The following is a 14,383-nucleotide window of genomic DNA, read 5'->3' on the forward strand; positions in this document are numbered from 1 at the left end:
AGAGAGAGAGAGAGAGAGAGAGGAGAGAGAGAGAGAGGACAAGAGAGAGATAAAGAGAGAGAGAGAGGACGAGAGAGAGAGAGGACGAGAGAGAACGAGCGAGCGAGCGACAGAGTGAAACCTCTCACCTGCACTTCCACCTGGAAACCGTCATTAAATGTTCCCCTCAGGATGAAGTTACGCGAAGTGCCCACCAAAAACTGCTCCCCCTTGCCTTCGGCCACAGCGCGAATGGTTCCATATTGATCGGGGACCTGCAGTGGAACAGATGCATTGAGATGTATAACAAACAGCTTCCCCAAACAGTTGCAATCTGATCAACATTGAATGATCGGTTTGTCATCATATTGAACATGTGATATTTGACATATATGATACACTGTATATCAGTAAGTGTATATGTTTGTGCATAATCCATGGTGTACTGGCGTATATGTGCCTGTGTTGTATTCTGTATGGCTGTGACTGGCAGCGGTATGTTCTGTGTGGCCCACTGCACCTCTATGTCCCTCTCTGGGTTGAGGTCGTGGTCCCAAAGAATGATCTTGTGGTCCTTGCCCCCTCCGGTCAGCAGGGTCCCGTTCCTCATCTGACACAGAGTGAACACACTGCCGTCATGGGCCTTGATCTGACGGCTGATCTGGTACGCACCTACAGGGGGAACGAACAGAGAGGAGAGAGGAGAGATAGAGATAGAGATAGAGATAGAGATAGAGAGAGAGAGAGAGAGAGAGAGAGAGAGAGAGAGAGAGAGAGAGAAAATGAGAGAAAGAAAATTGCCCAGAAGGAACGAAGAGGGAGAGAGGAATGAGAAAGGGAGTGAGGGTGGTCGTAAAACAGCTCACAGCGGAGGTTTCTGGGAATAGGATACAACAAATATTTGACATTTGCTAATGTAGTTTATGTGCCACGGTACAGGCCAGCTCGTTGTTCTCTCAGGGGAGCATTTGAGGTGGAAGTGAGAGTGTGTGTGTGTGTGTGTGTGTGTGTCTAGGGTTGCTGTGTCTGCATTCTCCACAATCGAGCGCACCGCCACGTAAGCTCCATAGACAAACATTGACAGTAGAATGGCCTTACTGAAGAGCTCAGTGACTTTCAATGTGGCGCAGTCATAGGAGCAAGTCAGTTCATCAAAATTCTGCCCTGCTAGAGCTGTAAGTGCTGTTACTGTGAAGTGGAAACGTCTTGGAGCAACAACGGCTCGGCCGGGAAGTGGTAGGCCACACAAGCTCACAGAACGGGACCGCCAAGTCCTGAAGCGCGTAAAAATCGTCTGTCCTCGATTCCAGCACTCACTAACGAGTTCCAAACTGCCTCTGGAAGCAACGTCAGCACAATAACTTTTCATTGTAGCTCCATGAACTGGGTTTCCATGGCAGAGCAGCAGCACACAAGCCTAAGATCACCATGCGCAATGTCAAGCATCGGCTGGAGTGGTGTAAACTCGTCGCCATTGGACTCTCTGGAGTGATGAATCACGCTTCACCATCTGGCAGTCCCACAGACGACTCTGGGTTTGGTGGATGCCAGGAGGACACTACCTGCCCAAATGCATAGTGCCATCTGTAAAGTTTGGTGGAGGAAGAATAATGTCTGGGACTGTTTTTCATGGTTCGGCTTAGGCCACTTAGTTCCAGTGAAGGGAAATCTTAATGCTACAGCATACAATGACATTCTAGACGATTCTGTGATTCCAAATTTGTGACAACAGTTTGGGGAAGGCCCTTTCCTGTTTCAGCATGACAATGCTCCCGTGCACAAAGCGAGGTCAATACAGAAATTGTTTGTCGAGATAGGTGTGGAAGAACTTGACTGGCCTGCACAGAGCCCTGACTTCAACCCAATCGAACACCTTTGGGAAAAATTGTAAGGCAGACTGTGAGCCAGGCCTAACTGCCCAACATAAGTGCCCAACTTCACTAATGCTCTTGTGGCTGAATGGAAGCAAGTCCTCGCAGCAATGTTCCAACATCTAGTGGAAAGGCTTTCCAGAAGAGCAGAGACTGTAATAGCAGCAAAGGGGGACCAACTCCATATTAATGCTTGACGAGCAGGTGTTCACATACTTTTGCCAATGTAGTGTACTTGCAGAATATCACTCCTCCTGTAATAATACTAAATTCTATGCTAATAACACAGACAGATGCACAGCAAGAGGCCCATTCCTCAAGGCTAGCCAGACTGAACCTGAGGCAGTGGAATTCTCAATGGAAGTACTATTGAGTGGCAGAGAGAGAGGGTATGTGTTAGAATGAATATGCATCAGATAGCCTTTCTGTCTCTGTATCGCTTCTGCTCCCCCACATTGGCATGACCTCCATCCCCGCAGAGCTCAGACAGATGTGGACACACACACACACTCCCACCGTCTAACCAGCAGGAGGCACTGTGGCCGAGCTCCACCACAGTAACTTGAGCAGAGCAGGTAAATAAATAAAGAGATGAACAGTTTATCCCTGGCATCTGGCCAAAGTTCTGTTCATCCAGTTCTGTAGCATGCCAAGCAAAACCATTACTGCTCAAAACCCCAACACTGTCCCCCCCAGGCACTCTGGCCTGCCAACAATCACACCCACTATTCTTCTTCTCTGCCCCCACTTTTCTTTCTACTTTTCTTCCCCGTCTTTCTCTTCCTGTGTCTCCTTCTCTCTCCGGTCTCGAATCACCTCTTTCAGTTGCTCTTCTCTGTGTCTTTGAGACTCACTGAGAAGGTAAGCGCTTGGTATTACTCATTTGGGTATGTCTGATACTGTCAGACGGTTTACCCAAAGTGACTAAGTTTAACACAAATATTCATATATACGTGGATCATGAGGGACAGCACCATGGTCCAACCAACTGTGCCATCAGGTGAAGGGGTTGTGTGAGGTATAAAGTACACTGTATTGTGTAAGGTGCTGGCTCCACTAGGTGCTGGCTCCACTAGGTCTAGAGGCCTGTTTGTGAGGTTTAAAGGTCCAATGCAGCCATTTTTTAAAATCTCAATATCAAATATTATATGGGTAACAATTAAGTACCTTACTGTGATGTATTTCTATTTTATTGCAATGATAAACATAAGTAGCTTCTTAGCAAAGAGCAATTTCTCAAGCAAGAATTTAGCTAGGACTATTTGGGAGTGGTTTGAGTAGGGAGGGGACAACTGAAGACTAGCCGTTATTGGCAGAGAAGTTTGTTACTCTTTCTTATTGGTCTGCTACTATTAACTCATTTACCGCCTGGTGATGTCACCAGACTCCATGTCACGGAAACAGAATGACATTGCAGGCAGTCTTTTCAAACAATCCTTACACTAAAAGGGCATTATCACAATTTCACAGTATTATTCCAAACTCATAGTGTGGAAATATACATAAAACACAGGACAATCACATTTTTGACTGCACTGGGCCTTTAAGGCAGTGTAAGCTAGAAGGTATAGAAGGTGTGTAGTGTACCTTTGGGTCCCTTCCCTGGGCTCGGCTCCACTGTGCTCCTGCACCATATCAACATGATGCCTCCAGAGTCTCCAGTCAGGATGTCCCCGTTGTTGAGGAAGGCCAGACACTGAACAAACTTGGGTTTTTCATATTTCTGAGCAGGAAGAGAAGTTGAGCGAGTTATTTCGTAATAATTGCATTGTGGATGTGTTTAAGGGAGACTAGAGAAAGAGCAGGTGTACGCGTAATGTTCAATTACGTAAGGGATACATCATTTTCTGACATCACACCATTATTCAAGGCACTTAAAGGTTATTGTGACGCCAATGTGTAAAAACAACCGTTAAGTGCACTTCTCTGTTTTGCTTGGCTCAAGCAGATCTTTACACGCTTTTAAGTCCTGAACAAGTCTTTTTTTTTAAAGAGTATAAAGGTGTGTGTCCTCACCCCGAAGATGCCCTGCTTGCGTGCCAGCGAGGTGCCAGCCCAGGTCCAGAAGAAGATGTGGGACTTGCCACAGGTTACTATGGTGTTGGCATCAGTAGGGTGGAACTCCACCACAAGCACCACCTCATTTGTAGACTAGAGAAGGTGAAACAGAGATCATGTACAGCTAAAAAAGAAGATCCATTTTCATAACCCAATCGTCAAAAAGGCAAGGATTTACGCATTTTACGCAGAATTACACAGTAGAAGAACAACCCAGGTAAACTCTGACCTTGATTTCAGCGATCTTGGATTTCTTCTGCCAGTCCCAGACAGTCAACATGTGGTCGTTACAATCATCAATCACCGCCAGGTGTGTGCCCGAGTCCTGTAGGAGAACCGCAGGAGGAAACAGGGTGTCTTCATGTCAGTAAAGCTTGTGTGAAACACAGATCCTATTGTCTGCAATTCAATAAATCTGCCATAACATAATTCCAGTTTATGCCTGCTATTCTTTGATAGTGCATATTATCTGTTATATACCGTAGGTCGGTGAGAGGGCATGGAAAATTCTAAACATGAATCAACCTGTTGCATAAATGGCCATAAAGCTAGCAGGAATAACCAATAAACTTCTAAGCGGTTAGCCATTAAGTCGACTTGGCATATGGTATCAGCAACGACATACGCTGATGTGTCATCATCCTTCGTTCAGGATGTACTCATCTTCAATAAAGCAAATCCACTGCTTAGCTAGACCTCTGATAGCATAAGAGGATAATGATTCACTTAACCAAGAATGTGTGTGTGTGTGTGTGTGTGTGCGCTCGTTTTTATGGAAATGGGTCATGGCGTATGTGTGTGAGTGTGTGCGTGCGTAGTTCGCCTGTGAAGGGAGCCCGGACTGTAAAAGCAGAGTTCTGGAATGTGCTAACGGAGGACAGGGAGAGAATAGTAACGCTAAACTACTACTGATTAGAGAGCATGTGAGGTGCTCAACACCACAACGACACCACTCGGGATCCGCGAGCCTGATCACGAAAGGGCTCGGTTCAGAAACACACAGCACCTAGAACCCCAGAACTGATTCTAGAACATCTCATCTAGACCCACTAACCACGGGCTGCAATGTGATTACGTAGAACTATGGCCTGTAGGATCTGTACACTTCCCAGGATGGAGTCTCACATGAATTACCACACTATAGTAACCATATTTCCCATAATGACTAAAACATCCTTGATTAAATCATTGGAGGTGTTAGGAGTGGTGCTAGGGGTGCCCACCGCTTTGGAGAAGGCCAGGGAGCCCACCCCTCTCTCGAAGGTGCCCAGGCCGATGACCTGCAGGGTGGACAGGCTGACCGAATCCCACACTCTCACATGGGGCTGCAGTGGCTGCAGGGGGAGAAGAAGAGAACGCACACGTCATTGAACTCTCGGTGTAGCCAAACTCAGACCCTATGGTTGCATTTACAGTGTATTCTTCTCCACAGCATCCTTTCCTTGTTTCCTTCCCTTCACAATCAGCGGCAGATGAGGAGAGGCCAACACAACATTTGACCAGCTCTCAGCTTTTCACTGTGTTCCCTAACCAGAAACGTGCATGTCTCGGTTGGGTCGCAATACTCCTTTCCAACCTTCCTTTGCTCGTCTCCTCATCTTCACACGCACTGGCAGATAAAATAACTCGATTGAATCCCACCCAATTGCTTTTTACCCATCGCATCCTCTAAAGATCAGTGATCATTAAGGAAAAAGGAGAAGGAGGCGAGGAAAGGAAGCCATTTTGAAGACTTGAGAAAGCATTCAACAGTCAGTAAGTTGTAAAATATCTGGCTCACTGACAGACAGGATCCTCTTCATTCGAGGAAGGTTAGAGCCAGTCTGACATGTTTGCACCCAGAGAGCTTAAACATAATGAGTTGCATTAGAGTATGGATTATTGGTATGCTTGAGTAAATATGAGGCTCTGGTGTCTGGATGTGCCTGTCAAAGACATGAGTGAGCCTGATTGTGCAACGCAAGCAGAAATACTGTACACAAGAAGAGACATTGTGCAAACAAGGATTAGGCTTTTAAATATAACCACAGATAGACATGTCATTCTTTATTTGGCAGGCTGGTATAAGACTACTTAAAGGAAAACTCCCACTTATTTTGGTATTTGTTTCTCTTAGTCCATTGTTGACATAGTCCCAGAATGTTTTGCTTGTCTGCATTCAAGTGTTCAAGATATGTAAGTTTCAAAATACAAAAATACAGAAATCATCCCCGTATGATCGCGTTTTCGATCATGTGATGTAAAATGCATCATACAGGGATGATTTATGCATTTGTGTATTTTGAAATGTACATATCTTGAAACCTTAATTGCTGACAACCAAAATATTTTGGGACTATGTCAACAACGGACTAACGAAACAAATACCAAAATATCGTTTTGGGGGTGGAGTTTTCCTTCAAGTTCCTTGGAAAACCCCTTGGTGTCACCTAGGTGACATTTGAAGCCATGTGACTTGCATAGTTGCGTGTGTGTGCCTGTGTGGATGCGTGACGGGGAAGAAAACAGGTTGAACAAACATGAAATGTCACACTGCCGGTCATATCATTAAAAGATTTAGCCAGCAGAAAGTTGAGGGGTGAGGAATGGGTGACGAGGTGGGACAGAGACTCACCCGCCCATCCTTATCCACTCCTGCAATCTGTCCCGTGGCAATGCGGATCTTATCAGGGTGAACAGCAAGGCTGAGAGAGACACAAGGAGAACGAGATCAAAAAACAAGGAAACGTGTCTCGCGCGTAGGACACTACCTCCCCATTGAAAACGCCTACAGTCAGCAACAATCGTAGTAATGAGTAGAGTATGTCAGGTGTAAAATGAAGCTAGATGAGAGGTAGCTGTTTGACTGAGCAGGCCCGTGTGCATGCCTGGCCCACGGCCTGATGGGAAGAGGTGAGGCGTATCGTTTCAAACATAATACAGGTCTGAGTTAGCACACCGCTATCGCACAGACTCATTTGACTCTCCCACTTCTCGCTCACCCGGACAGAAGACATTTACATCTCATTTGCATAGTATGTTGATCTTAAGAGGCTCCTGGGAGGATGGAAGCCGGAGACAGTTGAGCTGGAGGTGTCAGTTACGCGCCGGTTAGTGTAGGAGCCATTGTGTCTGTGACAAGTATTTGCTTAATCCGGATGAAAGGTTTTGTTTGAAGTGTTTATACAGTTCTCAGACACTTGGGGACATGTTACACTACCTTCTGTATCTAGTGTATCTTATCTACTGTCTCCGGGATACACAGCCCATGGTACTGCGTAGGTGACCGTATGAAATCAACACCATACTACACAACCAAGTCTGACCAAAACGCCCAGTTGCCACCGTTTTGTGTCAAACAATAAATACGAAAACAAAACAAAATGACAGTGGAACAGGATACCAGCTCACCATTTGACACTGTCTGTGTGGCCGAGGTAGTGGCGCTGTGTCCTCTCCTCGTAGTTGAAGAGCACGACCACAGAGGCAATAAAGTAAACACTCTCCCCTGTAGGGAGCAGGTACACGTTGGCTCGGCAGTCTTTCCCCCTGTAGCCATACCTGACATCGGGAGTCAAGGAAACACAACAGAACACGCAGAAGGAAAACCATCGAGGGAGACACGAGAGACCTCAAATGGGACATCTTAATAGCAGAACTGGCTCATTCTCCTTTTCTTCATCTGCAATGTGAAAACAACTGGAAAGGTGAGAGTGAAGACCCAGAAGACATCCACCATTTTTGCTTTGATCCCCAGACAGACAACAGAACGGACCGAGGTCAGGGACATACAGAGTGAGAGCGTTTGGGGACCCTGCTGAGACGAAAGGATACACCCACTCCAGTTTGAGTCTCTCCGGAGGCAGCTCTGTGCGCACGTCCTCGTAGTTCTCCACGTCCGCGGGGATGAACATGGTGATGGGTCGACCTCGCATGAACATCTTGATGTAGTCTCCCTCTGCGGAGGAGACCGACAGAAACGAAAATCACGATCGCCATTTTGACTTGTTATATACAGAGGAGATCTGTGGGATACTAAAACCCATGCTTTTGCACACACATTCAGCATTCAGTATCAGCACAGGTAAACATATTAGCATGGGCATAGCTGGGTTCAAATACTATCAGAAATGATTGAAAATACTTGTTAAGTATTCAGGCAGGCTAGAGCAACACTCAAATAAGTATTTGTACCCAGGTTGGAGTGGTATTTCTCACACAAGAAAACCCTGTTAAGGTAATAAAGGTTAATGTGTCATGAGACCGAGACTGTATGACATGAGTTTAGTCCATTAACAGAAGAATCTCAGCAGCCTGACTGCTCACCACGCTCCCCACCGGCACACATAATCACTTGGTTTGAGAACACTTTTTTCATTATTAAAAAAAACAAAAAACATAAACACCTCAAAAAGCCTAGAAAAGCCCGATGAGTTGGGTAGATGTATATTTTTTTGTATTATTATTTTATATACTGTTCAGCCAGTGTGCTGCACATGCTCTCCACTCGTCGAGGGACGAGATACTGTACAGGCAGACGAGGAGACAGACACGGACAGACAGAGAGAAGCGTTGGATGCCGTGCTACCGGCGCAAAGCAGTGAGTCAGCAACACCAAACCCAGCTGAAATAAGAAGACGTGATAGGAGGATAGAAGGACAAAGAGAAGAGGAGGAAGAGAGAGAGCAAAAAGTGGGGGGAAGGAAAGATTTGTGGGAGACTGGGATCCGCTATTCCAGCTCCGTGGGGTTAGGGCTCTACTCTCCAAGTGAGAAGACAATAGGGGAGAGGGAGATTTGGTGGAGAGGCACAGAATTTCAACATTGCTCATAAAATAGTGAGGGCTTTCATCCAGTTTTCTCAAATTGAGGGGGAGGATACAGTAGACCCCAGCACTGAAGGTTCAGAATCCATCACAGGAATTACATAGTTTATGACTAGCTAGCATTTACTGGTACAAAGGGACACAAATATGTGCCTTGTGGACACAAATAAGTGTAGCCATGGTCTGTGATATTCTTATTTAACTGATGGTTTCCCCTTTATATCTGTGTCAATTAATGCCGGTAAAAGGCCCGAATTAGCTGCATTTTAGTCCTAAGTGTCGGTCTGTCTTTGGAGTTAATCAAGTTAGCGAGCGCCCCGCCCAGCCATCTCAGAACCAACCACATTCCTCACATGACCTGCCCGAGCCAAGAGAAGGACACTTTTAGCCGGACGACACTATGTTAAGTGGCAACAGGGCACAGTGGGGCGTGGCATCCTGGCAAAGCTATGCCCTTTATTTAGGCTGGGCATCGCCTGAGGACAATGGCATGGAGGAGGGTGAGAAAGTATGAGGGGGGGGGGTATTTCTATATTTGAGGGAGTGATAGAGGACAGAGAAAGATGGAGAGAAATAGGCGAGTGAGGGTGCAGAGGGGAGGGAAAGATCATGTCTGTACTTGACCCGATGAAGGGAGTGGCAAGGAAAGATAGATAGAGGAAGAGGGAAATCAGCCGGGAAAAAAGCGGAGGGTGGAGAAGCGCCTGCTCCAAGGCTGCTAGCTCTCGCTCTCTGTTGTCAACTTACCAGCTTGGCTGTTTTTCTCGCGGGTTGACATTTTGGCTGGTCATGAGACAGAAACAACATCACTCAAAACACACACAATGACAGTACACGGGGGCGAAGAGCTCGAATGGCCCGAAGAAGACAAATGATGACTAGTTGGGTCTACACAATAGGATAAGGGCATGTTGGAAAGAACCACAAGACGCTTTGAAATACAGCTCCTCTTACCCAGAGGCACTCTAAAAACAGAGATACTACAGTGTAGCACTTTCATAAAGGCCAATGAGAACATACTTTAGTTGACTTTGTATCATATTGTACAATGTTCCAATTGTTCCAAAAAGTGCCAATTATGTGGCTATACTACAGTGCATAGTCTAGTGGTTCCAGTATGCAGTGGTGGATGTTTTACATGGAGAAGACAGTAAACGATATGGGAGTGTGTTCACCTTGGCTGATCACTGGGTCTTTATGCCTGGAAGAGAACGGAGAAATAGCCATTAGGACAGCCCGTGACTTGTGTCGACAAAAACATAGTGACAGGGTGACAGTCGGACAGTTGGGCCAATTGAGCAGCATCCTACATTAGGGAGGGACTTTGGATGAAAACAAATCTAGGGAATTAAGGGGTTGTCATAGTGATTCGAGGAGAGAAATGTCAGAAAGGTACAGTACTTTCATGTCAGAAAGGTACAGTACTCTCATATACCCCATAAAGCGAACGCAGGCCAGTTTCAGCGCTTAATTCAAAACATAACCAGAATTCAATTCTGATGTCCCACTGTATCTGGATTACGCGTTGACACTGTATAAGAGTTGTGAAGGGGGTCCCATCAGCCACTCACTTGTCCGCGTTCTTCACCACCTTGGCCAGCAGTTTGGAGGTGGAAGCAGCCTTCACCAGCTTGTTCCTGCTCTCCTCGCCACTCTCCCACGTGCTGCTCTGAGAACGCTCTATCCCCGTGCCCCGCTTCGCACTGTGACCCCTACACACACACACACACGGAGGAACGCACGTGAAAAAAACCAAAAACAGTTGTATACCACACAGATGGATCAAGAGAGGAGGAGAGAAAGAGAGTTAGCTAGACAGAGAGAAAATAAGGAGTATGGAGGAGTGCCATGGCATTAAGGGAGACTGGTTTGAATGGGTTAATGCTACTCATTTTTCCGATACGTTAAACTGGAAAAAGTGCATTGGAAGTGTGTAACTGTGTTATTTTTTGCAGTCTACATTATACTTACAGCCCAGAGTTTGAACTTGACCAGGCCACCATGTAAACCTGACAAGGAAAAACTCTGCACCCTTAATGCACAATTATTTCACCTGTGGCAAACCTCCTGTTGGGTTAATCTGGATCTGAAGCACCGCACCACACACACACACACACACACACACACACACACACACACACACACACACACACACACACACACACACACACACACACACACACACACACACACACACACACACAGATATGGTGCCTCAAAGAGCCACCCAGGTCAGCAGTACGCAACACCTCAATGCTACAATCACTGCACCCCAAGCACAGGTTAGTACACATTGTCTAGCCGTCCAACTCAAGCCCCAGGGTTCAGGAGACAGAGAAGGCCGAAATGTTAAGAACCACACTGCAAGTGTGAAGTTAGAGGAGGAGGAGGTTTGGTAACATTGCAGAATGAAAGGTTTTGGAGAATGGCTCGAGAAGAGAAGAGAGAGAGTGACGAATACCACTACTCGTGCGAAGCTGTGAGGAGGAAGGGTTATTTGCGAGACGTAATGTTTTGGATCACTTCTGCGTGGCGTCTGCTCATCCTCCAGGGGGCAGTCGTGACGCTGAGGGGCAGATGGTACTGCGGCAGACGGTTGGGGGGAGGGGTGGTTTTAATGATGCGTTACACTGCTACTTTTACAGAGTCTGAACTCTGTCCGTATCTACAATACAATAGACGTGATTTAGCAGCTGATTTGATCCAAAGAGACTTACAGTCATGCGTGCATACATTTTACATGCGGGTGGTCCCGGGAATCAAACCCACTACAAGCGCTATGCTCTACCAACTGAGCTATAAAGGACCCTGGAGACGGAGAGACAGGGACGGCGGGAAAAGACACCTAGGTATCCTCTGCTTATTTTAACTGCCTGCATGGAATTTCACAGGAAAATAACAACCTAGACTGAACAGAAGTGATCCATAACCCCACCACAAACATGTGCGTGCGCGCACACACACACACACGCACGCACACAAAGGCCCGGGGAGGCCAAGAAGAGCACACACAGGGTTAAACACATAGAACCCAGCACCAGCCTGCTGGGGCCCTCAGTAGAGGAGTGAGGGGCGAGCCAGAGGAAAGCTAACAGTCCCACAGACGAATCTAGGGTCAGAGCTGAAACGCTTCACTTTAAAGGGGGGTGTGTGGGGGGAGGTGCAGGAGAGGGTACATCAATAGATATGGGGAGAGAGAGAGAGAGAGAGTGACAGATGGATGGAGTGGTAACTAAAAGGAAGGATCCATAAAGGGACGAGTGGTATAGTATAAAAGCCCTGAATGGTGCACTCACTGCATCTCAAGGCTTTATTCTAGCTAAGTGAGTGTGAACTGAAGCCTATTTGAGACTCCCATGCTATTCATTCCTCTGGTTGGATTGGAAAGGGACCATTTCATAGGTCAAAATCACCCTATAATACCCGCATGCCTCTCCTGCCCAGCAAGGCCCCTGCATGTGCACTGCACTGCTCTGAGGCCTGGTTCATTTCATATTGGGTGGACACACGCACAATTGCTAGCAGATGAGTTTTCCAGCCAATGTATCTGGCACGTCAGCAGTCCTGACTAATAACCTGATACTGCCCAGTCTAATGGGATGTGTTCCCGGGGTGCTCTTTGTAAAAACTGAATTGATTTTCAATGTTTCTGAGAATAATTGATGTTGATCTATGGTGTGGGTCATGAGAGTGAGGCTGACCAGTACTTTGATTAGTGAGTGCAGTCGGTCTGTGGGCTGGAGCTGGAGCTTGTGTGTGTGTGTGTGTGTGTGTGTGTGTGTGTGTGTGTGTGTGTGTGTGCGTATGTGTGTGTGTATCCTGACTGGTACGGAGCACAGCTGGTACATGACAGACAGGGCCTCTCCTATTCCTAACGATACAGTGGGAGGCCTCACACGGTTGCGGATGAGTGCAGAAGGGACATCTACAAACCGTTCCACTCCTCTCTTGTACTTTCCTCTCGTCTCGTCTGAATGACAGGGCTGTGCTACAAGTAGCCTAAAAGGAAAAAAGGTAAGTAGTGTTGAGAGCAGGTCGAGAAGCGAAAATCTGCAGTGGCGGAGTCTGTACGCGGAAAGATAGCTGAACGTACAGGTGAGAGACGGAGACAGACGGGAGGAGGTTAATAATGTGAGTGATCTGAGAAGCTGGGCAACTCCGCCCCCAGTGAAAAGGTAAGCAAGGGTCAAGAGCGTTCAGTGTCGGCAGGGCATTGCGTTGGAAAGGGAGATCAAAGTGTGCGTCGGAGGAACCTTTTGGCTGGGGAGGTGCCCTTGCTCTCCAGGGCCTGTCTTTGGGACTGGGGGGGGTGAGGGGAGGGGGGGTGGCTGGAGCTGGAGGGGGACGGCGAGGGCTGCATGGGGCTGGCAGGGGGGGCTTTATCGTTAGCCTGGTTGGGCTGGGAGGGCCCCTCCTGCTTCTCCTTGATGCCCTCCATCGGAGGGGTGTCCTTTTTCCTCTCTGCTGTCTGACCGCTGTGGAAACAACCAGGGGGTTAACAAAACAGGAGAACACAACCAGTGAAGACAGGGGGACAGAAACACATCTAGAGGACAAGAGGACAAGCTGGTCCTGACTCTGTGCCTAGCAACTTCTACCGGCAGCCTTCACGACTGCGAAGACTTACAAAGCTCCGACTTCCTCAAATAAGCAGTGTAAAGCCGACTCAGCATATTTGATTAACGTCTAGTTACTCATTGAGGAAGTGCTCAGCAATGCTTAGCCATAGGCGTACATACAGGCTGTGACAGGTACCCCATCACAACATTATTGTCCTCAAAGAACCAGGGTCAAATTTACAGGCTTTATTCTGTTGAATCACTGCTGGAAGGTAGAAAGTTAAACACGTGATCAACATCAAAACAGGTTGACAAATGAGATTAATGTGGCGTTTCAGAGCAAAACATCATGTCAACACAGGCACTTCATCAACGGCTGCCGATCTGATATGAGCAGGTCTAGAGTTGAGCAATGACTGTTTTTGAATGGGAAGTGTGTGTGTGTGTGTGTGTGTGTGTGTGTGTGTGTGTGTGGTACAGTACCTCTTGGCAGCTGAGGAGAAGGTATCCTTCCTGGTGACGGAAACTGTGGAGCTATCTCGGTCTCTATGGCTGGGCTTACGGCTGCCGGAGCTGCCGTTGGGGATGCAGGACATCGAGTAGGCCTCGCGCAGGGGATTATGGCCTACAGGGAGCAGGAAGGGACAACTATAAGATATACACTGTGTACAGTGTACAAAACATTATGCTCTTTGCATGACATGACATGTGTCAATGGGTCAGAATTTTTCATTGCTAGGTATTACTGCACTGTATAGATGGGGAGTGGTTGAACAAGGGAGTATGACTGCTCGACAGACAGACAAACAAACAAACAAGGGTTAAGAGTCTGATCCGAGGGAGGACAAAGGAAGGATTAGGGAGAGCAGATTCCTGGCTAATCCCATCTCACCCCCCTCCCTCACCCCGTTAACCAGACAGCCTAATTGGATAAGGAGGGAAGAGGGAGCTCATAGGACAGAGAGTAGGCGTCTCGGTGAGATAAACCATTGATTAACGGTCCTCATGCAGAGAGCCGGAACACACGCTAGATACAACATAAACAGCAGCACGGACACCATGATGCAACACTCCGTAGGAAACACACTCATATGAGTTTCATAAGTAAAGTG

At 47.1% G+C, this 14,383-nt stretch overlaps 1 protein-coding gene across 3 annotated transcripts in view; it reads right to left on the reverse strand.

Annotated features, from left to right (window-relative positions):
• The window catches only part of LOC139410533 (echinoderm microtubule-associated protein-like 4), a 104,950-nt gene that overhangs the window by 10,247 nt on the left and 80,320 nt on the right, over positions 1 to 14,383 (reverse strand). For 2 of the 3 annotated variants that reach the window (XM_071155805.1, XM_071155811.1), the window contains exons 3-16: positions 13,755 to 13,896; positions 12,966 to 13,187; positions 10,284 to 10,424; positions 9,888 to 9,913; positions 9,460 to 9,495; positions 7,722 to 7,845; positions 7,299 to 7,448; positions 6,523 to 6,592; positions 5,132 to 5,242; positions 4,138 to 4,233; positions 3,867 to 4,001; positions 3,438 to 3,573; positions 500 to 651; positions 129 to 254 (exon numbers count right to left, since the gene is read on the reverse strand). In XM_071155805.1, coding sequence (XP_071011906.1) covers positions 129 to 254; positions 500 to 651; positions 3,438 to 3,573; positions 3,867 to 4,001; positions 4,138 to 4,233; positions 5,132 to 5,242; positions 6,523 to 6,592; positions 7,299 to 7,448; positions 7,722 to 7,845; positions 9,460 to 9,495; positions 9,888 to 9,913; positions 10,284 to 10,424; positions 12,966 to 13,187; positions 13,755 to 13,896 — 1,667 coding nt within the window. The remainder of the gene's footprint in view (positions 1 to 128; positions 255 to 499; positions 652 to 3,437; positions 3,574 to 3,866; positions 4,002 to 4,137; positions 4,234 to 5,131; positions 5,243 to 6,522; positions 6,593 to 7,298; positions 7,449 to 7,721; positions 7,846 to 9,459; positions 9,496 to 9,887; positions 9,914 to 10,283; positions 10,425 to 12,965; positions 13,188 to 13,754; positions 13,897 to 14,383) is intronic. The other variant, XM_071155820.1, reaches the window with a different exon arrangement.

The sequence above is a fragment of the Oncorhynchus clarkii genome, chromosome 1 (genome assembly GCF_045791955.1).
Source record: "Oncorhynchus clarkii lewisi isolate Uvic-CL-2024 chromosome 1, UVic_Ocla_1.0, whole genome shotgun sequence".
NCBI classification, from domain to species: Eukaryota; Metazoa; Chordata; class Actinopteri; order Salmoniformes; family Salmonidae; genus Oncorhynchus; species Oncorhynchus clarkii.